Here is a 25,969-nt window from a genome sequence, read left to right as displayed (position 1 = left end):
CTTTTTTTTAATTTGTATGTCAGCTTTTGTTTTAACAGCTTTAATGACTTCATCCAAGTCAGTTCTGACTTTATCTCTGAGGTGCACTTAAATGTTTTTTTTTTGTTAATGAAGCAATTTTTTGCAATTCAATCATTTCAATAAATGTTCATAAATGTTGTTTTAATATATTTTTTTTATTTTTAATCTCATTTTGCTGATTTAATTTTTTGTGAGTTTCTGTTTTTTTTTTTGAAGAAGACTATGTTCAATGCTTGTTTTTATTTTTGGAAAGGAGAATTCTCAAATGGACAGAAATTTTGGATCGGTTTGTTGTTCTGCTTTTAGTTGAGTCATGAATCATGAGTTTTCACAATGTTTAAAAGTTTAAATCTTGAATTATTAGTGAAATTTATGAAGATCAGAAAGATAATCCATACCCATTAAGCTGACAAAAAGACTCTTTATGTAACTGTAAAATCTAAAATATTCATTTTGCAACTCTACAGATTCTATGTTCTAAACGAGTCTGGATTTTGTAGGTTTTGATTTCCAAGGGAGAGGGTCTGTCTTTCGATAACCGGAGAATGAACAGAAGTGATTCATTTGATTAACTGCCAAAGAAGATCACAAATTTCGTTTTAGACAAAATAAACTAAGCTTATGCCAACCGATAGAAGATAGTTGGTAGCTTATGCGAGTCCGAATGTCACTAAGGGGAATCAGAATTACCTGGGAAACAGATTCCTGCAGTGAAGATTTTCGGAAAAGTTGTTGGTAAATGATTTTTGAATTTGCATTTGTAATGTCCGCACCCAAATAAGATGCAGTTTACTCGCTGATCGATGTATTATAGATGTACAAGGCCGATTTTATTATAATGTAGAAAGAGAGAAGGAATGGGAAAGGCGAAAACACCAAAAGGTAAACACTATACGTAACCAGAAGCCTTTAGGTTGTTTACTTATGAAAATAATCTGGCTAAGAGGATTGGAGATAAAACTATGTGCGCCAATTACTGAAGAACAATTTGTAAAAACCACCAAATATTGCAGAGTGTAGACGATTCAATAAGGCAAAGAGGAATTTGCAGAAATTGAACGGCAATAGTGTGACATATAGGCAACCGCAGAATAGAGATAAGCATATCCGCCAATGATACTGAATATGTATCTGGGTTCGAATCATTGCGAGAACATCAGAAAACAAGTAAAAGCATGCTAAGATTGGACGTGCCGGGCATGGTTCGCATTTGTAAAGTTCTTTGAATGACTTTTTAAATATATATGAGCTATATCAAGCTATAGACCGATATAGACCAAAATTTCAGGCAAATCGAGTAATAATTGCGCTCTCCAGAGGCTCAGAAAGTCATATTGGGAAATCGGCTTATATGGCTGCTATATCAGGTTATTAACGGGTTTAGACCATACTTGACACAATAGTTGGAAGTCATACCAAAACGATATTTGCCAAATTACAAACAAATTGGATAAGAATTGTGCCCTCTAGAAGCTCAAGAAGTTTAATCGGGAGGTTGATTTATATTGCGGCTGTATAAGGTTATGGACTATTTTAGACCATACTTAGGACAGTTGTTGAAGGTCATACCAAAATGATATGTGACAAATATCAATCAAATTGTATAAGAATTGCGCCCTCTAGAAGCTTAAGAAAATTATCGGGAAACCGAATTATATGGCGGCTATATCAGATTATGAACCAATTTGAACCATACATTTGTTGGAAGTAATACCAAAACACTACGTGCAAATTTTCAGCTAAATCAGTTAAAAATTGCGTCCTCCAGAAACTCAAGAACTCAAGATCCAAGATCGTTTTATATGGCAGCAATATCAAAACATGAACCAATATCAAAACATGGAACATTTACAATCCCAATTGACCTACACTAATAAGAAGTATTTTTGCGAAATTTCAAGCGTCTAGCTGTACTCCTTCGAAAGTTATCGTGCTTTCGGCAGACAGACGGACGAACAGACGGAGGGACATGGCTAAATCGACTTAAAATGTCATGACGATCAAGAATATTTACATATATTTTATGGGGTTTTAGAAGTATGAGAGAAGTATACCATGTTGTTGTTCAGGAACAAAGTTACATCTTGGCAGACGGAAATCTACACAAGATATTGATACTAGCCGTGTTGTTATATGGGTACTTGTGAAAGCCGACGATGCGGAACATGTAGTGGCAAGAAGATGGATGTTTTGTAATGTTTATGGACTAGTCTGCTTTGATGGAAATATCAGCGTCGTATAAACCACGAGTTGTGTGACGAAGGACAGTGGGACAGAATCGAAAAATACTTGTAAAAAATATGCCGGTTTCCAAAATTCTAAGCTCTTTCCAGCTCAATACTTTTTTTGCTGGAAAGTGCCTTCAAATCACTACAAAATTTCGGATTCGAAGGGATTTGGTTTTTAATTTGCATTTATTTAGGCCGAGACTGACTTCGTATTTTGCGATTTACGAACGCATTTGTGGTTCGATTTTGATTTTGATGCATAATTTAGATTGGTGACAAACTTTGCCGCAGCGTCAACATCCGAAAATTCAGGTCAAAGTTTTACATTTTCGAAGTCAACAAATGTGAAACAACTTTATTTTCTGCATTTTAGGAAAAAAACAAGTAAAAGCGTGCTATGTTCGGCCGGGCCGAATCATGGGATTGTTTCAAAAATTTATATAATATAAATCTAGTTGTCAAACCAGCAAAAGTTAAAGCTTCTAGAAACCGACCAAAGATGATCGAGAGACCGGATTACATGGGAGCTATATCAGGTTATGGACTTATTTGGACCATATTTGGCAAAGAACACCGCATGCAAAATTTCAGCTAAATCGGAAACAAATTGCGGCTTGTAAGGACTCAAGAAATCATATCGGGAGATCGGTTTATATGGGAGCTATATCAGTTTATATACCGATTTGGACCGTACTTTGCACAATTGTTGCAAATCATATCAGAACACCACATGCAAAATTTCAGCCAAATCGGACAAAAATTGAGGCATGTAAGGACTTCAGAAGTCAAATAGGGGGATCGGTTTATATAAGAGCTATATCAGGTTCTAGACTGATTTGGACCATATGAAGCACAGTTGTTGGAAATCATAATAGAAAAATACATACAAAATTTCAGCCACATCGGACCGATTATTATGAGAGCTATATTAGGTTATAAACCGATTCGGATCGTACTTGGCATAGTTGTTGGAAGTCATAACAAAGCACCACATGCAAAATTTCATCCAAATGGGACAAAAAGTGCGGCTTGTAAGAGTTCAAGATATCATATCGGGAGATCGGTTTATATGAAAGCTATATCAGGTTATGGACCGATTCGGACGTACTTGGCACAGTACAACATTTCGACCAAATGGGACAAAAGTTGCGGCTTCCAGAGGCTCAAGATGTTAAATCGGTAGATCGGTTTATATGGGAGCTACATCTAAATCTGAACCGATATGGCCCATTTGCAATCCCTGACGGCCCATATTAATCAGATTATGAACCGTTTCAGGCCTTGTATATTGGAAACCAAATTAGATGCCATTGTGCAAAATGTCAATTCTTCTACAGTTTCAAGAAGTATAATCGGAAGAAGAGTTTATATGGGAGCTACATCAGGTTGTGGACCGATTCAAACGACACTTGGCACGTATGTTAGATTTCATAGTCACTGTTCAATATTTCAGCCAAATCGGGTAAGAATTCCGCCCTCTAAGAAGTATAATCAGCAGATTGGTTATGTGGAAACTATATCAGGGTATGGGCTGGATCAGACCATATTAAACACATATGTCAAAGTTAATAGAAAAATTCCCTATGCCAAATCGGATAATAATTACGCCCTTTAAGGGCTCAAGAAGTAAAGCGGAATATCGATTTATATGGATGCTATATATAAACATGGATCGATATGGCCCATTTACAATCCCAACTGACCTACACATATAGGTAATTTCCCATTTCTTCATTTCCAAACTTGTACAGTTTCGAACTGAGTTTTCTGATGTTACCGCATACTGCGGCAAAATAATTGTAGTTTTTGTCGCCAAACCACATCATGCATCAAAAAGAAAATTGAAATACAAATGTCCTCCAAAATTGATAAATAAGAAGCCGCCAACATTTCAAGAAATATAAATTAAAAGTCAAATATCCCCCTAGCCAGTGGAGATATTATGGACATCAAGCAGATTTTCGTTGGGATTTGCGGTCCGATTTTTTGACAACGAACCACAAATGAAGATTTGTCATCCCGAACAATTATTCGAAATGAAATTTTGCTTATGATGTCGATAATACCTCAGATATAATAATTTTAAATTTCGAGGAGTTATTTGTATCCGTTCACAAATGTTTATACCCTACACCACCCTGTAGTATAAGGTATTATAACATAGTGCATTTGTTTTTAACAACCAGAAGGAAGAGAGATAGACCCATTGATAAGTAAGACGATTTAGCTATGTCCGTCTGTACATGTTAATGTGTGTACGAACTACATGTGGCAATTTTCAGTCGGACTAGTCTAGTCTGCATAAACATGAACTTTAAAATAGCCCCACAAAAATAGTCTAAATTCGTCAATGATCTTGACGGCGAATTGACCGGTCTCGTACGTAAAATAAAATGTTCACCGAACTCTACTCTCAATAAGTCCATTGTTACGCTTGCTGTGTGGCATGTGGCAGCGTCTTCTTGAAACCACATTTCATGCAAGTCAAGCTCTTGCATTTTCGAGCGCTCACCACTCACAGTTACATTACGATTCGCATTGTCTTTGAAGAAGTACGATCTAATGATGCCACCAACCCATAAACCGCACCATACTATGACATTTTCTGGATGCATTGGTGGCTCATGCAATGCTTCTGGCTGATCTTCACTCCAAAATCGACAATTATGCTTATTTACGTACCCATTCTTCATGGGCGATGAACTTTCTTAACAGAGCACACATTTTGATAATACAATAAAATGCAATAATTTGCAAGCGTTGTTCGTGTGTAAGAGGATTCATGGTTAAATTATAGACCAAACTGAAACAAAACACGAAACGCGCGTAAGCTGTTTAAACCAGTGTTGCCAAAAAGATAATAGCAAAAAAATCACCCTTTATATACGGTTCCATTTTAACTCTTTTCACAAGAGCCATTTCAAGTGCATTTATTGACCAATCTTCCCAAAATTTTGTACAACGCTTTGTCCGACGACTGCCACAATATCTATTGTGTTTGGTCGAAATCGGTTTCAATTTAGATATAGCTCCCACATATATGGGTAAGTCAGATTTTGGGTAGTTTGCTACAATGTTGTTATTTGTCAACAGTAGTTATTACAAATATCTTCGGAATTTGATATGGATTGTTTTATAATCCATTTGAAAACATCCGTCGAGGTCCATCAAATTGGTTAAGAATTAGATATAGCTCTCTTTTTGTACTTAAAGGGTAGGTGTAGGGTATTATACAGTCGGCATCGCCCTAGTTTTGCCTTTCCGTACTGGTTTTTGCTAGCTTTTTTCGATTCTAACCTACTGTGCGACGTTAGCATAGTTAAACCTATGAAAATACAAGGATTACGTTGGCTAGGACATGTTTCCAGCATGAATGATGAAGCTCCAGCGAAGAAGTCCTTTGAAGCTAAATATTGTGGTACACGCAAAAGTCGAAGATGAAAACTCTGACGTTAAGATGAAGTGACGAAAGAAATCTCACCTGGAAATCCATTCAAAGTTTGACATAGCTAATTAAAGAAAGAAAGAAGTCCCCTGTTCCTTATCAAATTTGCAATATGTGTATTACCAAAGTGTATTGGGATTTATTATACCCTCCACCATAAGATGGGGGGTATACTAATTTCGTCATTCTGTTTGTAACTACTCGAAATATTCGTCTGAGACCCCATAAAGTATATATATTCTTGATCGTCGTGACATTTTATGTCGATCTAGCCATGTCCGTCCGTCTGTCCGTCCGTCCGTCCGTCCGTCCGTCCGTCCGTCCGTCCGTCCGTCTGTCTGTCGAAAGCACGCTAACTTCCGAAGGAGTAAAGCTAGCCGCTTGAAATTTTGCACAAATACTTCTTATTAGTGTAGGTCGGTTGGTATTGTAAATGGGCCATATCGGTCCATGTTTTGATATAGCTGCCATATAAACCGATCTTGGGTCTTGACTTCTTGAGCCTCTAGCGTGCGCAATTCTTATCCGATCAGAATCAAATTTTGCACGACGTGTTTTGTTATGATATCCAACAACTGTGCCAAGTATGGGTTGAATCGGTCCATAACCAGATATAGCTGCCATATAAACCGATCTTGGGTCTTGACTTCTTGAGCCTCTAGAGTGCGCAATTCTTATCCGATTGAAATGAAATTTTGCACGACGTGTTCTCTTATTATATCCAACAACAGTGCCAAGTATGGTTTAAATCGGTCCATAACCTGATATAGCTACCATATAAACCGATCTTGGGTCTTGACTTCTTGACCATCTAGAGGGCGCAATTCTTATCCGATTGGAATGGAATTTCGCACGACGTGTTTTGTTATGATACCCAACAACTGTGCCAAGTATGGTTCAAATCGGTCCATAACCTGATATAGCTACCATATAAACCGATCTTGGGTCTTGACTTCTTGACCCTCTAGAGGGCACAATTCTTATCCGATTTGAATGAATTTTTGCGCGAAGTATTTCGTTATGGTATCCAACAACTGTGCCAAGTATGGTTCAAATCGGTTCATAACCTGATATAGCTGTCATATAAACAAATCTGGGGATTTGATTTCTTGAGCTTCTAGAGGGCGCAATTCCTATCCGATTTGGCTGAAATTTTGCATGACGTATTTTATTTTTACTTTCAACAACTGTGTCAAATAAGGTTCAAATCGGTTCATAACCTGATATAGCTGCCATATAAACCGATCTGGGATCTTGACTTCTTGACCCTTAGCAATTATTATCCGATATGCCTGAAATTTTGTACGATGGATCCTCTCATGACCATCAACAAACGTGTTTATTATGGTCTGAATCGGTCTATAGACCGATACAGATCCCATATAAATCGTTCTCTCTATTTTACTTCGTGAGCCCCAATGGGCGCAATTCTTATACGAATTGGCTGAAATTTTACACAGGTCTCCAACATATAATTTAATTGTGGTCCGAACCGGACCATATCTTGATATCGTTTTAATAGCAGAGCAACTCTTTTCTTATATCCTTTTTTGCCTAAGAAGAGATGCCGGGAAAAGAACTCGACAAATGCGATCCATGGTGGAGGGTATATAAGATTCGGCCCGGCCGAACTTAGCGCGCTTTTACTTGTTTTTTCCTGCAGATCATTCCAGGTTAACGTGTCTGATGATTTATGCTTTCTGACCAACCATGACTCCGCGATGCATTACAAAATTACCCAATTATTTATTGCTTCAAATACATAAGCTTTGTCCTTGAGTTCTTCTCCACTTTCCAATTTTGTTGTTGTATGCATATCTGTGACGATAATGATTAAAGTTTAATCTGTATCTTATTTATATGCCATATTTAAGCTAATTAGCTATTAAAGATTTTTTTCGATTTAATAATTTTTCACTACAATATTTAAATCTTTGCTTAAAATAGTAATTAATTGGATTAATATCTGATGTCCAGCACATTCACATTGGATTATGACAATGAAAGGCTTATTGTTTTGGACATGGCCAAAAGCAAAGAGCCATATGGTAATTGAAACACAGACACAAATGCATATTGATACATTGATAGAAAGTTTTTATCATTTAAACATACTATATCGAATGCAAAATATTCCACAAATGTGACAGACAACACACATACATTCAAACACACACACACACCCACACACTCATATACATATATACTCACGTTCACTCACACAAACGCACACCATGGTATATGGGAATATTTTTGGGGCATTGGTTTATACTTTAAAATATTCTTAATTTAATGGCGAGTGGTGAGTTAATTAACAGTAATTTGCAAAATACACCATTTATTCTATACAATTAAACTATTAATTGAATTATGGTTAAATTATTTTATACATAACACATGGATATTTATTAACAGACATATGAATATATGAAATAAAACGTTGATGTGCTCAAATGTAATATGGACATTTTTTTTTAATTTTTTTTTCTTAAATCTTTGTTTTTTCTATTTTTTTTTTATTCTTTAGTTTAAAAGTAAAAAATTTGAAAAACAAAAAGATTTTAATTAATCTACAAAAATAAACTAAATATAAATGTAAAATAAAGAAGAGAAACAAGTAAAAGCGCGCTAAGTTCGGCCGGGCCGAATCTTATATACCCTCCACCATGGATCGCATTTGTCGAGTTCTTTTCCCGGCATCTCTTCTTAGGCAAAAAAGGATATAAGAAAAGAGTTGCTCTGCTATTAAAACGATATCAAGATATGGTCCGGTTCGGACCACAATTAAATTATATGTTGGAGACCTGTGTAAAATTTCAGCCAATTCGTATAAGAATTGCGCCCATTGGGGCTCACGAAGTAAAATAGAGAGAACGATTTATATGGGATCTGTATCGGTCTATAGACCGATTCAGACCATAATAAACACGTTTGTTGATGGTCATGAGAGGATCCATCGTACAAAATTTCAGGCATATCGGATAATAATTGCTAAGGGTCAAGAAGTCAAGATCCCAGATCGGTTTATATGGCAGCTATATCAGGTTATGAACCGATTTGAACCTTATTTGACACAGTTGTTGAAAGTAAAAATAAAATACGTCATGCAAAATTTCAGCCAAATCGGATAGGAATTGCGCCCTCTAGAAGCTCAAGAAATCAAATCCCCAGATTTGTTTATATGACAGCTATATCAGGTTATGAACCGATTTGAACCATACTTGGCACAGTTGTTGGATACCATAACGAAATACTTCGCGCAAAAATTCATTCAAATCGGATAAGAATTGTGCCCTCTAGAGGGTCAAGAAGTCAAGACCCATGATCGGTTTATATGGTAGCTATATCTGGTTATGGACCGATTTGAACCATACTTGGCACAGTTGTTGGGTATCATAACAAAACACGTCGTGCGAAATTCCATTCCAATCGGATAAGAATTGCGCCCTCTAGATGGTCAAGAAGTCAAGACCCAAGATCGGTTTATATGGTAGCTATATCAGGTTATGGACCGATTTAAACCATACTTGGCACTGTTGTTGGATATAAAAACGAAACACGTCGTGCAAAATTTCATTCCAATCGGATAAGAATTGCGCACTCTAGAGGCTCAAGAAGTCAAGACCCAAGATCGGTTTATATGGCAGCTATATCTGGTTATGGACCGATTCAACCCATACTTGGCACAGTTGTTGGATATCATAACAAAACACGTCGTGCAAAATTTGATTCTGATCGGATAAGAATTGCGCACGCTAGAGGCTCAAGAAGTCAAGACCCAAGATCGGTTTATATGGCAGCTATATCAAAACATGGACCGATATGGCCCATTTACAATACCAACCGACCTACCCTAATAAGAAGTATTTGTGCAAAATTTCAAGCGGCTAGCTTTACTCCTTCGGAAGTTAGCGTGCTTTCGACAGACAGACGGACGGACGGACGGACGGACGGACGGACGGACGGACGGACGGACGGACGGACGGACAGACGGACGGACATGGCTAGATCGACATAAAATGTCACGACGATCAAGAATATATATACTTTATGGGGTCTCAGACGAATATTTCGAGTAGTTACAAACAGAATGACGAAATTAGTATACCCCCCATCTTATGGTGGAGGGTATAAAAAGGTTACACAAAAATAAATTAATATTTGATATTTTCATCTAAAATATCTGTTTTAAAAATAACAAAATGCATTCATAAAATATTTAAATAAGATACACAAAGCAACACCTCAATGGATGCATTTCAAAGCAAGCTATGTGTACTTTAAGTACAGCATAAGAATAAAGAATTGCGTAACAGCAAATTATATGGTACTAAGCAGTTTTTTTGGGTGCCCCAAAACGGATTATGACAGCTCAATTTAAGGTTAACAGAATCAGTGATCTTGAATATTTGATGTACACCACTGCCAGTGATGCAGACTTCAAAGTTGGTCTTTGAAATTGCTAATGCAGGGAAAAAGAACCTCATCGCGAGGAAATGAGATGGAAAAAGAAGTCAAGATCCTAGATCGGTTTACATAGTAGTTATATCAGATTATGTACCGATTTACGCCATACTTATCACAGTTGTTGAAAGTCATAACAAAACACCTAGCGTTAAATCGGGTAAGAATAGCGCCCCCTAGCGGCTTAAGAAGTCAATACCCAAGATCCGTTAATATAGCAGCTATACCAGGTTGTAAACCGATTTCAACCATACTTAGCACAGTTGTTGAAAGTGATACCAAAACACTATTTCCAAAAATTCAGCCAAATCAGTTTATAATTGCGCCCTCTAGAGGATAACGAATTCAAAACCCAAGATCGGTTTATATGGTAGCTATATCAGGTTATGAACCGATTTGAACCATACTTAGCACAGCTGTTGGAAGTGATACCAAAACACCATGTGCAAAATTACGGCCAAAACCGATAAGAAGTGCTCCCTCTAAAAGCTCATGAAGTCAAGACCCGAGATCGGTTTATATGGCAGCTATATTAGGTTATGAACTCATTTGAACCATACTTAGCACAGCTGTTGGAAGTGATACCAAAACTCCACGTGCAAGATTTCAGTCAAATCGGACGATAAGCCTCTAGAGGCTTTAGAAGTCAAGACCCCAGATCGGTTTATATGGCAGCTATATCAGGCAATGAACCGATATGAACCATACCAAGCACCGTTGTTGGAGGTGATATCAAAACACTACGTGCAAGATTTAAGTCAAATCGGACGATAAGCCTCTAGAGGCTTTAGAAGTCAAGAGCCCAGATCGGTTTATATGGCAGCTATATCAGGTTATGGACCGATATGAACCATACTTAGTACCGTTGTTGGAAGTCATACTTAAACACCGTGTTTGAAAATTTCAGCCAAATTGGATGAGAATTGCGCACTATAATGGCTCAAGAAGTCAAGATCCAAGATCGGTTTATATGGCAGCTATATCAGGTTATCGACCTATCTGAACCTAACTTAGCATTGCCGTTGGAAGTCATAACAAAATACTTCGTGCAAAATTTCAGCCAAATCGGAGAAGAATAGCGCCCTGTAGTGGCTCAAGAAGTCAAGATCCCAGATCGGCTTATATAACAGCTATATCAGGTTACGAACCGATTTGGACCATACTTAGCTTAGGTATTGGAATTGATACCAAAACAATTCGTGCAAATTTTCAGCCAAATCGGATTAGAATTGCTCCCTCCAGATGCTTATTAAATCAAGTCCCAAGATCGGTTTATATGGCAGCTATAACAAAACATGGACGGATTTGGCCCATTTAAAATCTGAAGGAGGCTACCGTAGCGTGGAGATGAGCATGTCCGCCAATGACGCTGAACGCCTGGGTTCGAATCCTGATGAAAATTTTCCGCGGTGGTTTTTCCCTCCTAACGCTGGCAACATTTGTGAGTTACTATGCCATGAAAAACTTCTCTCCAAAGAGGTGTCACACTGTGGCACGCCGTTCGGACACGGCTATAAAAAAGAGGCCCCTTATCATTGAGCTTAAACTTGAATCGGACAACACTCATTGATATGTGAGGAGTTTGTCCCTATTCCTTAGTGGAATGTTCATGGGCAAAATTTGCATTTGCAAAATCTGAACCGACCTACTTTATTATGATATATTTTTGCAAAATTTCAAGCATCTAACTTTACTCTTTCGAAAGTTAGTGCGCTTTCGACAGACGGAAGGATGGACATGGCTAGATCGACTTAATATGTCATGACGATCAAGAACCAACTAAGACCCCATAAAGTATATTATGGGGTCTTAGACGCATATTTCGAGGTGTTACAAACAGAATGACGAAATTAGTATACCCCCATCCTATGGTGTGGATGTTTTTTGAACATTGACAAATGTCCAAAGAAATTAATTACGGAACTAGTTTGTTGGAATTAGCAGAATTACTAGTTCCAGGGTCAACTGATTACTCCAATGGCAAGCCCATCTTAAATTCACCAATTGTTTACACTGAATGTAAACAAAAGTGGAAGTAGTACCGATTACTTTGGAGCTAGTGAATAAACAGGTTTGGTACTAGTGACCTGGCCTACTGGGATGCTTTTAGTGGCATGTAGTGGGTGGAACTACACATTCTCTTGGAGATAAGGACGTTGCTTAGTGTTATTGTAAAAATTAGTATTGTGTGTCCAAAGAATTCAATTATGGAACTAGTTTGTTGGAATTAGCAGAAGTACTAGTTCCAGGGTCAACTGGTATTTCCATTGACAAACCCATGTTAAATTCACCAGATGTTTACACTGAAAGTAAGTAAAAATGGAACTAGCTCCGATTACTTTGGAGCTAGTGAATAAACTGGTTTGGAACTAGTGGCCTGGACTACTGGGATGATTTTAGCGACATGTAGTGGGTTGAACTCCACATTCTCTTGGAGATAATTGTTGCTTTGTGTTATTTTAAAAATTAGTATTGAAAAATTATAAAATTTCTCTCCAAATATATAATAACTCAAACAAATCATCGTTATTTTAATTAAAAATTATAAATTTAAATAACAATATGATGACTTACTATTTTATCATTTATTGCTATTGTGATTGCTTTAAATCGATTTGTTTTATTTAATCTGTAAGTCTAGTTTAGTTGTAGATTTTATAGCTAAATGAGCTAAAAATGATTTTTAGATTGCATTAAATTTAATTCTGCTTAGTTTAGTTTAGGTTATTTAGTGTGGTTAGTAGGTTTTCATATGGCTGATGGTTTTGCTAGTTTCATGTTCTCACATCTATTCTAATAGTTGTTTTGATTGAGGGATTAGATATATTTTCACATATGATTTTGTTCAAATGCAACAACACTTGAAATTTATTTGGCCCTTTTGGAAGAGTGCATGTTTTTTTTTTTTTTTTGTGAGGACCAGGGGATATTGTAAATTTTTTAGGGAATTTTTTCTGGTTTTTTGGTTAGGGTTTGGCCATTCATTTTGATTTGGTCTTTTTGCTGCCTTTCTTTTTGTGGGGCTAAATAAAGTCAAGTGATGTTTCGTTTAACCAGAGATATTACACCAGCATATTGTTTATAAAATGTTCTCTTTTTCTTAAGCATTGGTAAATAATGTTAGTTGAGTTAGTTTGAGAAAAAATTGTATAGATAGAATTTGGAAAAGTTTTTCGAGAATTTGGAAAAGTTTCTGAGAATTTGGAAAATAGTGATGATAGAATTTTGTGTTTATTTTTGGATTTTAAAGATTAGTAGAGGTTTTGAAAATGATTTTTAGTTAGAGTTAAAAGTTAAGAATTGTTTTTGGTAGGTCTCGTTTTTTTCAGATATTTTTGGAAACAATAACTTGCATAATATTCTGGTTAAACTGTGTGGGGGGTTGGGGGCAGGGAATGTTAAAGGAAACTGAAGGACTAAAGGCTAGAAGGCTTTGGGGGAGAAGTTTTAGTTTGATATGAGATTTACTCTAAATATTGAATAATGATTGATGAGGTAGGTGGTATCGTTTTTCTTTGGCTTGATACGTTGTGGTTTTCTTTAACGCGTTTACAATGTAAGGCCCACATAAACGGCAAACTGACAATGTACACTCCCTCTTTTTGGTTCTGATTTTGACCACTGCGTGTGTAAACTACTCTTATTGAAATAGTAATGTACCTTGTTTGATTTTATAGATGTTGCTTGGATTGTTGTGGTAGCTGTAGCTGTAGCTGTAGTTCTTGTTGCTGTTATAGGTGGTTGAACTAATTTTTGGTATACGAGTTTTTAAGTTAAGGAAAGGTATTTGCTTCTTATTTTTGTTTTGTTTTGGGTTTTTCTGGTTACAGAGTTGGTTAAATGTCTTTGGTTTATGTTTAATATTTAAAGAAAATTTGGATTTAGAAATTATTTTAGTTTATAGGAAAAAGTTGAAAAAAAAATCAAAGAGAAAAAATTTAAAATAAAACAAAGATAAAAGTTCAACTAAAGAAAACAAAATCCATTTTTTAAAGAAATTTTTTATTATTAAAAATTTTTTTTAGGCAGACTATTAAGGTCTACATTAAGTTGTTGGTTTTATATTACAGAGTGCTTGTAGGGCAACGGAAATTTCAAATGGTAACAAAAACTAAATATAAAAGCCATTTATACAGTTTATAGTTTTTTTTTCTTCAGAAAAAAATATAATATTTTAAACAAAGGAAAACTAAAAATTTACATATTTTAGCCTTTTTGGCAGGCTGAAGCTTACCTTAAGATGCAAGATGCTTTTATAATAAACCTTTAAGCTAAGGCACTTCATGTTTTGTTGTTGGTTAAAATTTTTGTTATAGCAATTTAAAACTAAACTTAAACTCCGTAACTAACTTAGATATTTTCTTATTCATTAAAAAGTAAAATAATCACTATATTTTTTCTTTTATTAAATATTTTTGCTATATATATTTTTTCTGCAATATTTTAATTATTTGTTTCTCCTCATTTTTTCAATCTTCAATCTTTACTCATTAATGAACTCAAATAGCTTACCTGTTGTACATTAGCACATCCGGTTTCCATAATTTGTTTGGCGTTATTCTTAGATCCTTTACACCCCCATACTCTGAATCGTTCCATCTTAAATTGTAATCAGTCCACTCCTATTGTTTCCATTGATTGTTGAGTTGTTAGTTTGCCACAGGCAGAGCGTAGGTTTGAGAAAATTGAAAAAGAAAAACGTTCATTAGTATAAGTCGAGATGGTTTTTGTTAAATGTTAGTAATAGTCTATGGTGAAAAGGAAATTCTTTGACCTTGGATGGAAAACTCTTTAGGGCAAATGTTTAAACTATACAATACAATGCCTTAATAAGTAATACAAGAAACGAGAGAAGTTGAGTGGTACCGACTACAAATACCCTTTATGTATAGAATGTATCTAAATATAAAAGTGATATATGCAGAATTGTATGTTGACGAAACTTAAAACCAGTAAGTAAAGGCAAAAGTTGGCAGGAGCATATTATATAATACCCTACACCACCTAGTGTACGTAGTCCCTTTAATATATATAACTCATCTCTAAGTCAAGTCAGACTTTAATTTGGATACCTATTGAAATATCAAATAGAAGCTTGTAAGATTTTGTTACATAGGACAAACAATTTGGATTTCAACATCCTTAAAAGTCATATAGGATTAAAGATTATTTGGGAGTTATATCTAAGCCCGTGCCAATTTTTGATGAAATTTGATATGGCTTTTACTGCCTTAGAAGTCCATATCGGATTAAATATATACATTGCAGCTATATCTAAATCAGGACCGATTTTAATGAAATTTTGCGCACGTATTGGAACGTCATAAACGTCTCATGTAAAATCGGACGAAAATTGTGGTTTCTATAGGCCAAAGTCTATTTCGAATAAAAGATATATCGGGGACGTATATCTAAATCTTAACCGTATTTTATGAAATTTTGCACACGTATTAAGACGTCAAATAAAACACCATGTACTAAATCTTGTTAAGATCGGACTAAAATTGCCTTGAAGGACCATATCGGATAAAAGGTATATGTGGAAGCTATATCTAAATCTGGACCAATTTTCATGAAAATATGTACTCACATTGTGACTTTAAATAAAACACCTCACGCTAAATTTTCTAGAAATCGGACAAAAATTGTCCCTACTACAGCCTTCGTAGCGTTCGTCCTTCCGCCAAAAAAGAGACATGTAGAAAATTGCATGATAATCGGACAGTAAGTGCGACCTGTAAGTTGATCACAAGAATATGTGGACAGACAGACGGACATAGCTAAACCGAATCAGGAAGTGATTCCAAGCCTATCGGTATACTTATCAATGGGTCTAGCTGTTCTCTTTCTAAGCGTTGCAAGCAAATGCACAAAGTTATAATACTCTGTATCACAGAGGTGGTGTAGTGTATAATGAGACTTATACTAAGTTAAACAAACAAATGGTAAAAGATTGGCACACAGACATGGGTAAATCGAATAGTTAGTTGATCGTTATACATACAAGGTACCACTCACGAAATGCTACCAATTCAAACAACCACATTTCTACACCCACCACCATATGATAGGTGGTATATTCATTTCGTTTGCATCAAAAAACATGGGGGATATTCGTAAAATTCTAAAGCGATTTAACGATGTCCGTGTGTCTGTCCGTGTGTCTGTCCGTCCGTCTATGTAATCACGCTACAGCCTTCAAAAAGTGAGATATTGAGCTGAAATTTGGCACAAATACGCTGCACATAGGTTAAGTTCTTAAACGGGCCAAATCAGACCAAATTTGGATATAGCTGCCATAAAGACCGATCTGCAGGTAAAAGGTCTGAAGCCCATAAAAGCTGAATTTATTACCAAATTTAGCTAAAATTGTAAGTAGTGCGTTGTTTTAAGTGCCCCGACACCCGACCCAAACATGGTTCAGATTGGACCATGTTTAGATATATCTGCTATACAGACCGATCTGCCGATTAAGGGTCTGAAGCCCATAAAAGCTTTATAAGGTAAGGTAAGTTGTTTTAAGCCTCCCGACATGCGACCCAAATATGGTGCATCCATCATCCGACCAGAATATGATCCAGATCAGCTTATATTTAGGTATGGCCGCCATATAGTCCGATCTTCAAATTTAAGGTCCTAATCCCATAAAAGCGGTTTATTGTCTAATTTTGCTGAAACTTTGACTTCTATGGGAGATCTCGGGACTTGAATCAAATATAATCTAGACCAGCCGCTATTAAGGTGTAACTATGGGTATTGTAGTGGAGTTATAATAACATAGGATGATTGATATATTCATGGTGGTGGGTATCCAAAGTTCGGCAACTTAACACGTTTTTATACCAACCACCGAAGGGGGTATATTCATTTTGTCATTCCGATTGCAACACATGGAAACATCCATTTCCGACCATATAAAGTATATATATTCTTGATCGGCGTAAAAATCTAAGACGATCTAGCCATGTCCGTTCGCCTGTCTGTTGAAATCACGCTACAGTCTTTAAAAATTGGGATAGTGAGCTGAAACTGTGCACAAATTCTTTTTTTTTTGTCTTAACCTTCTTATGTTAAGTTTGAAAATGGACTATATCTTGATATAGCCCCATATAGACCGATCCGCCGATTTAGAGTCTTAGGCCCATAAAAGTCACATTTTTTATTGGATTTTGCTGAAATTTGAGACAGTGAGTTGTACAAGGCTCTTTAAACTTCCTCTTCAATTTGATCCAGATCGGTCCAGATTTAGATATAGCTGCCATATAGACCGATCTGCCAGTTTAGGCCCATTAAAGCCACATTTATTATCCGATTTTGCCAAAAATTGGGACTGTGAGTTGTGTAAGAACCATCAAAATCCTTTTTCAATTTGGCCCAGATCGGTCTAGATTTGGATATAGCTGCCATATAGATCGATGTCTCGATTTATGGATTTGGGCCCATAAAAGGCGCATTTATTGTCCGATGTCGCCGAAATTTGGGACAGTGAGTTGTGTTAGAACCATCGACATCCGTCTTCAATTTGGCTCAGATTGGTCCATATTTGGATATAGCTGCCATATAGACTGATCTCTCGATTTAAGTTCATGGGCCCATAAAAGGCCCATTTATTGTCCGCTTTTGCCAAAATTTTTGATAGTGAGTTGTATTAGGACATCCTTCTTCAATTTGGCTCAGATTGGTCCAGATGTGGATATAGCTTCCATATAGACCGATCTCTCGATTAAGGGTTTTGGGCCCATAAAAGGCGTATTTATTATACGATTTCGAATAAATTTGGGACAGTGAGCTGCGTTAAGCCCTTCAACAACTTCTCCAATTTGGCTCAGATCGGTCCAGATTTAGATATAGCAGCCATATAGACCGATCTCTCGATTTAAGCCGCATTTGTTTTCTGATTTCGCCGAAATTTGGGACAGTGAGTTGTGTTAGGGCCTTCGACAGCCCTCTTCGAGTTGGCCTAGATCGTTTCAGATTTGGAAATAACTGCCATATAGACCGATCTTGGCCCCATAAAAGTCACATTTTTAATCCGATTCGCTGACATTTGACACAGTGACTTATGTTAGGCTTTTCGAAATCCGTGTTGTATATAGTTCAGATCGATCTGTATTTGGATATGGCTACCAAAAAAGACCAATATTTTTTTCTACAAAATTGAACAAGGACTTGTACAATACTTATTAGACCTCTTAATATTCGAGTTGAATTCGGTCCAAATTGGACCAAATTTCGATAAAGATACTATGAATTTTAAAATACTACCTCTTTACTTTACTTTTTTATACCCTCCACCATAGTCGTGGGTTTACTAATTTCGTCATTCTGTTGGTAACACTTCGAAATATGCGGCTAAGACACCATAAAGTGTATATATTCTTGATCGACATAACATTTTAAGTCGAACTAGCCATGTCCGTCCGTCTGTCTGTCGAAAGCATGCTAACATTTAAAGGAGTAAAGCTAGTCGCTTGAAATTTTGCACAAATACTTTTTATTAGTGTAGGTCGGTTGGGATTGTTAATGGGCTAAATCGGTCCATGTTTTGATATAGCTGTCATATAAACCGATCTTGGGTCTTGACTTCTTGAGCCTCTAGAGGGCGCAATTCTCGTCCCATGCGAAGTGTGGTCCAAATCGGTTCATAACCTGGTATAAGTGCCATGCAAAATTTCGTCGTCTGTCTTTCGGTCTAGATATAGATATAGCTCTTATATATATCTATCGTCCGATATGGAATATTAAGGCTGTAGCAGCCACAATTTCTTTACAAAATGTATTATGAGATGTTTTATTTGACGTCTTAATAGGTGTGCAAAATTTCAAAAAAGCGTGTCCAGATTTGGATATTGCTCCCATTTATATACATTTTATTCGATGTGGAGTTTTAAGGCTGTAGCAATCACAATTTTGCTCAGATCCCTTAAAAAATTTTGTATTAGGTATTTTATTTGACGTCCTAATATGTGAGCAAAAATTCATTAAAATCGGTTTAGATGTAGATATAGCTACCATATATATTTTTTATTCGATATGACCTTTTAAGGCTTAAGAAGTCACAATTTAGGCTGATCTTAACAAGATTTAGCACGATGTGTTTCGTTTGACGTCCCTATAAGTGTGAAAAAAATTCATAAAATTCGGTTTAAGATTTAGATATAGCACCCAGAAATATCTTTCATACGATATAGATTTTAGGCCTGCAAAAGCTACAATTGTGTTCCGACGTACACAATATTAGGTTCGAAATATTCTAATGGACGTCCCAGTATGTGTGCAAAATTACATCAAAATCGGCACAGATTTAGATACTGCTCCTAAATATATCTTTTATCCGATATGGCTTTAACTTAACCTTTTTTCACTTTGATGTAAGGCACCAAAAAATCGGCCTTGTCTGACTTAAGTTAGTAACTCTCTATTTTATTAAATTTTAGTTATAAGATTACCATTGTCACTGATTTCCATTGTATTTTCCATGTTTTTGCAGCTTTTCTGTCAAGTTGCCAAAAAATTTCCTTTTGGCCAAAGCCATTTCTATGTAAATGATTTTTTTGTTTCTATATATATTGTATCTGTTATTAATGTGATATGTGTAGTGATATTTCGAAATGAAATGGCGACACTATTGGACAAAAATTTGTTTTTTTTTCTCTCCAAAAAAATTTGAAAACTATTGACTAAAGTAACAGGGTACTAAATAATACTAGAAGATACTCGACAAAATAAATACAAGTTGCACAACTAAACAAAAAATTAACTGTATTTGAGGATAATGTAAAACTAATAAAACTATCAAAGCCACATAATAATAATAATAATCTCCTTCATAATGTATATGGCAACTAATCAACACCAAAACGAGGAATCAATAGAAATACAAACTCAAAGAGGATATATGCATATGGTAATAAGTATAATATTTTGGCAAGCTTTCATTCAATGACAATTTCTATGAAAAAGAAGATAATTTTAATACTCCAAAGAAACATAGAACAAAGCATATGGGCAGGCGTTTTAATACTAAAACCGTTTTTAATGTTTAAAAAAAAAGAGAATTTTTGTATTTTAGTATTTATTTTCTACAATACCACAACATAAGTTTAATCAAAAATAGTGTAATTTTTAAATTATCTTTTTTTAAATGCTCTCTATACTTTTCCAACTAATTTGTCTTTCATCAAAGGCTACAAAAGACACAGGAAAAGATTAAAAACTAAATACCATGAAAGTAAGAAAATAAAAATAAAACCAAACCAAAAAACAAATGTCCTTAGTTTTAATGTGCACAGAATGTTTACTATGTGTGTTTACTTTTCCGGGTACTGCTTGAAGAAGTAAGAAAAAACTAAATAACAAAATAGAATAAATAAATATGAAGCATACTTTTTGGCGCTTCTAAGTGAAACATTGCATAGTCTACATTTTGGGGTTTTGTTGTATGTTTTTGTCCATTTTCGTTCGTTTATTTGTGTGGTACAACTTTTTTTTCGGAGAATTTTTTGGTGGTTTTGCTTAAATGTTTGCTTTATTTGTGTAAATGTGTTGTTTTTGTGGTTTTAATGTGCGGCACAAATTAAATGGTCTTCTGAAAAATATATGTATATATATAAAACGATTTCCAAAAGCAAATGTTCTTCTCTGTTGTTGCTTGTTTTCTCTGTCATTTGTGGGCATTTTGTGGTCATGTTTGAAAAGAACTTTTACATGTTGGTGAAATAGGGGCGAGTCGCTTGTTTACTTGAAATTCTTTCCATTTCACATGCATCAAAAGAAGCTCAGTGCAAATGTTTATAGCCTTTGGCAAGATTTCCCCCCCAAAAAAAAATGCAACATTTGCCAAGTAAGTGAAACTCTTTTAATATTTAATTACATTGTTTATTTTTGAGAGTGTATTTGAAAAGAAAAAAAAAACATAGGTTGCTAGATATACGAAAGAAAATGCGAATTAAATTTTAAAAATTTCTTTGATTTGATGATTGTTAAGGGGAAAACCCGAAAGTCCGTTGAATTTTATTGGGTGTATGCTTTATGGGATGGTGGATAGTTGTTAAAGGATATCCACAAAATTAGAGCTACGACGCAATCCTGTGAGTTTTCTACAATAAGTATGGATTGTTAACTCGATGATTAGATAACGACGTCATATGAACCAATAAAAGCTGGTGTAAATCAGACATTTAGTATGATATCGATATAATATCGATACTAAATGTCTGATTTACATCAGCTTTGGATGTAAAAATGCAAATTTTGCCCATGAACACTAAGGAACAGGGACAAAATTCTCACATATCAATGAGTGCAGTCCGATTCAAGTTTTAGCTCAATGATAAGGGACCTACTATTTATAGCCGAGTACGAAAGGCGCCCAGTGTTGCTCCGGTGGATAAAAATGCAAAAATTGAAAATAAATATAGCGAGAGCCGTTACCGTTGTCTAGCGTACGAAGCCATCAACACAACTTCCAACAGATGCACAGCCTCATGTATACCATGGAAGTAGTTTCATTGTGGCAGTAAAAAAATCTGTCTTCACACGAAAACACATGCATTGGGAAAAGTACAGCTAATAGACAGAATTTTCGAGCGTGGTAAATGTGGTATTTATATCATAGAGGCGTTTTCGCAATTAAAGTGATTTCAACCCATCGGATCCTGCTGCCTTTTTTTCAGTTGGTCACTGCTATAGGGATATTCTAGTTCCAATTGGCTCTATCAGGCATCACTAAATAGGGCATCGGGCAATAAAACGAGGGCGTAGTGTAGTTCCCGTATCGCGGCACAAAGTTTGAAAAGTCGAAACAAAGTAGTAAATAATATGCCGTCTTTAAAATTTGGAATGCTTAGGAATCGAGGTCGTGTGTAAAAATTTCAATTCGAAGCAGGTCTCGGTCGAAATTGTTAAAAAAACTATAAGTCGTATATCCCCGAAACCATTGGAGTTATAAGTCGAATATCCCCGAAACCAGTGGAAATCGGGCCACAAACAAAGATTTGGAAGCCTAAAAAATTTTTTAAGTAGCGAGGTGACCAAATTTAGAGCCCTGCCGAAAACCACCCCGATAATCTTGGGCATTGAATTTTGCACACGATATAGCTTACATCTCAGCACTAACCATTTCAAATTTCAAAGAGATATCTCTACCTGTTCTCACACGGTATATTTTGTACTATTTTTTTTTCGAATTTACTTAGTTAAAATACCCTGATTTTTAGGTGCTTTCCATCAGATCATAACATTATGTAGCATAATGATCTAGACAAGAGATTCAGCGCTACTTGATCAAGCTGCATACCAGGCGACTCCAAATATCAGTTACGGTAGCGTTAGTGTTAAACAGGTACCGAGTTAATGTCGTTCTTGAAGAGTAATCGCCACCCATAGCAGCTGGAGAAGTTAATGTTCCTCAACAAACCAGTGTCGTTATGCCTTATTTCCCTCAATTCCTACTGAGCTAGTATTGATGTCTACGTGGTGGATATGTGTTCCTCGTATGAACTGGGGCAAAATGAAATACGTCACCTGTTCGTCTGCCGAACCAACTCTATTCGAATTGTTACCAGATACCTGGAGCTGGATATTTAACAAACCTTGCAAAAATAAAAAAATTAAGATTTATGGGTCGATTATGGATCGCAACCCAACTTCGGTGTAGATGCCAATGGGCAAATTTGTTTTAGACATTTACATTTCTATATTGAATTATATATGTTTTTAAATTTAGTTAGTTCGTATCTCCTGTTTCTTATTGGAATGTTCACGGCAAATTTAGGACCTAGAAGGTTAGGTTTAAGTGACAGTCTGCCAACAGACTTACTTAAACGTTTTCGTCCATTGTGATACTACAAGACCAGGAGAGAGAAGATGTCTACCAGTTCCTTTCGTTAAACCATTCACGTCACTTCAAAAAGCTCAATTTAGTGACCATCTGTCATTCGCCACCCTTCGGGCCTGATCCTTAATACTTCAGCTCACATGTCGCTAGAGGTATACTCACAGATCTCTGTGGCCTGGCACCCAGAACAAGTGAATTTAGTTATGTTCAGCCATCTAGTTAAGAGAGGGAGGAGAGCGATATTAGCAAAGGTTTTTGGACCCATCTAAATATTGTTCACCCTAGTTCTATTAAGCATGAGATGCCTTCCAGGTGATCGCAACTTTTTAGCTGCCTGCGGTGCATTTCCGAATCCCCCCAGCGAATCTCCGAGCCCAATGTAGGGAGTCTCTATCCCTAACTGTGAGAGTCTCATGAAGCCTCTCAATAAACCTGAGAGCGATGAGCCCTTTATTATTCCAACCTATTAAAGAGAGTGTTGGTTAGTCAAAGAAAGCCGATGGCCTAGTCAAATTATAGAATAAGTTCAGCATTGTCCTTACTACTCTTCGTCAAAAGCCCCTGCTGACCAGTCGTCTGTCAGCTAGTGGAGCCTGGGGCAGCCGCTCCACCATTCGAGGTTTTTGTAGCAGACAACATGCCACGGCCGGATACAACCACCGCAGCTGATGGGTCTTTGGAGTCCATTGTAAGCTTACTCTCGGGCTCTAGATCTGCCAATGGAAACCGACGCAGATCTTCAACCACCTAATGGATAACACTATGGATGCTATCCGAAGAGATGCGCCAGATTGTTCAACCGTCAATTTATTGTGCATCCAGAGAGTGACAGCGTAAGGAGGAGGACCATTCCACGTATTCGTAGTCTCCGAGCCGATGAACCGCCCTCACAAATTATCGTGGGCGAAGTTACGAATGTCATCCGTGGTGCCAAATCATCCAAGGCGTTGGGCCCTGACGGATTCTCTACATTGATGCTGAAGAATCTGGATTCACCTGGAGTTGAGTACCTTACTACTGTCCTCAACTTGTCTTTAAACACTCTTATAGTTCCCGATGTCTGGAAAGTGGTCAGAGTGATCCCGCTACTAAAGCCTGGAAAGGACCCGAGTTTGGGGGAGTCGTACCGACCAATCTCCGTACTCTCACCAGTAGCAAAGAGATTGAGGCATTACTCCTCCCGATCCTCGTAGGAGAATCTCCATTCGCCGAGCATCAACATGGATTTCGAAGTCTGCATAGCACAACAAAAGCTTTGCATGCCATCACCGCACACATTTGCCGCGCCTTCAATCAACCCAGACCATATGATAGGACGGTCCTCGTGGTACTGGACCTATCAATGATATTCGGTCAGCTATGCCAAACTAATGGAGGACATCGTCAACACGTCCCTCCAGCCAGGCCTGAAACGCTGGGTCGCAAATTATCTGTGTGGGCGACAGTCATTTGTGGAATTTAGGGATAAGAAGTTGAAGCACTGTAGAGTGAAACAGGAAGTGGGGTGATATCTCCGGCACTGTTGGCGTGATATCTCCGTCACTGTTTAACCTCTACCTATCCTCCATTCTACCCCCTCCAGACGGCATAGAGATCGTATCATATGCGGACGATTGTACGTTCATGGCATCAGGCCCCACACCCATTGTTGACATCTGCGATAGGTTGAACGTCTACCTCAACGAACTTCAACGTCTGAAGATATCTGCCACCAGATCTTCAGCCACATTGTTTACTACAAATGCGAGTGAGGTAAATACTGAGCTGGCTCTGATGGTCGATGGAGAAATGATTCCGACCATCAAGTGCCCCAAAATGCTTGGCGTTACATTTGAGAGCTCTTACACATTCTCCTCACATACCACAGCAATTTGCGATAAAGTCAAAGGTCCTCAAGTCACTTGCCGGCAGCACTTAGGATGGAGACTTAGAAACCTTGTTGACAACATATAAAGCAATTGGCCGGTCTGTGGTAAGTTATGCAGTACCAGTTTGGTCTCGTCAGCTTTGTGACACGCAGTGGAATAATATTCAGATCTGTCAGAATGCCGCCCCCGAACTGCCACGTGCTGTCTCCTCAGTTCTCATGTGGACCACCTCCATCAGGAGAGAAAGATCCTACCAGTGCCAATACATAACTACATGCTGTCTAAGCAATATCTTTTTGGGCTGTTATCGCAGATACAATCCAAATAATCATCGTGTCAATAGATATCCATCGCGCAGAAGCCTCTAGATCTACATGATCTAGAGCGTGAGGTTCAGCGCTACAAGAGGGAACCTCTAGATCAAGCGGCATATCAAGCAGGTCTCGACAACATTCATGCAAACACGGAATCAGGTGTGTGTGAATAGCTAGGGGGTGAATGTGGTCCTTGGAGAGATCGTCCGCCTCCCATTGCACCTGAAGAAATTGACCTCCCCAGGCAAACCAGAGTAGTTCTGGCTCAATTACGTTCCGGCAGATGCAGCCGCCTCAACTTCTACAGAGCAAGGATTGATGCCGACGTGCAAGATGTATGTCCCGATTGTAACCAGGGACCGTACGATACACGTCACCTGTTTAACTGCCCAGCCACTCGACTCAGACCCAGATCCCTGTGGACGCACCCCATCTTAGTCGCAGAGTTCCTGGGTTTTCACACTCAACAGAATCAAGCAGTCGAAAGATAGAACACAACAAACTGCTACAACAACAACATCAACTACCAATTGGATTTTTTCCAAAATAATGACCAACTACGAGTTAAAGAAAAATTCTAGCAGAGCTTAATAGCAAAACTCCCGCTCCACTCAACGGTTCAAGCAATGCAGGCGGTACGAACACAATGTGTTGATACTCCAATAGCTTCTTAAGGACCTATAATGCCTAATAATATGCTTCATTTATTTTCTTCCTTTTTATTAAACATCAAATGATTTAATCTAAATTTCTCGCAAAAAACCAAGTATTCCTTCAATTTTGATGTTTTA

The 25,969-nt window shown here is 37.1% G+C and overlaps 1 protein-coding gene across 1 annotated transcript in view; it reads right to left on the bottom strand.

The window, feature by feature from the left end:
- LOC106088479 (acetylcholine receptor subunit alpha-type acr-16) overlaps positions 1-25,969 on the bottom strand; it is a 351,721-nt gene that overhangs the window by 213,043 nt on the left and 112,709 nt on the right. Inside the window, exon 2 of the mRNA XM_059364259.1 lies at positions 14,671-14,780. Within this exon, the coding sequence (XP_059220242.1) occupies positions 14,671-14,681 (11 nt within the window). The 5' untranslated portion in view covers positions 14,682-14,780. The remainder of the gene's footprint in view (positions 1-14,670; positions 14,781-25,969) is intronic.

Source organism: Stomoxys calcitrans, chromosome 3 (genome assembly GCF_963082655.1).
Source record: "Stomoxys calcitrans chromosome 3, idStoCalc2.1, whole genome shotgun sequence".
Lineage (NCBI taxonomy): Eukaryota > Metazoa > Arthropoda > Insecta > Diptera > Muscidae > Stomoxys > Stomoxys calcitrans.
The sequence above is the reverse complement of the archived record's forward strand: the minus strand, read 5'-3'. Positions and strand labels throughout refer to the sequence as shown.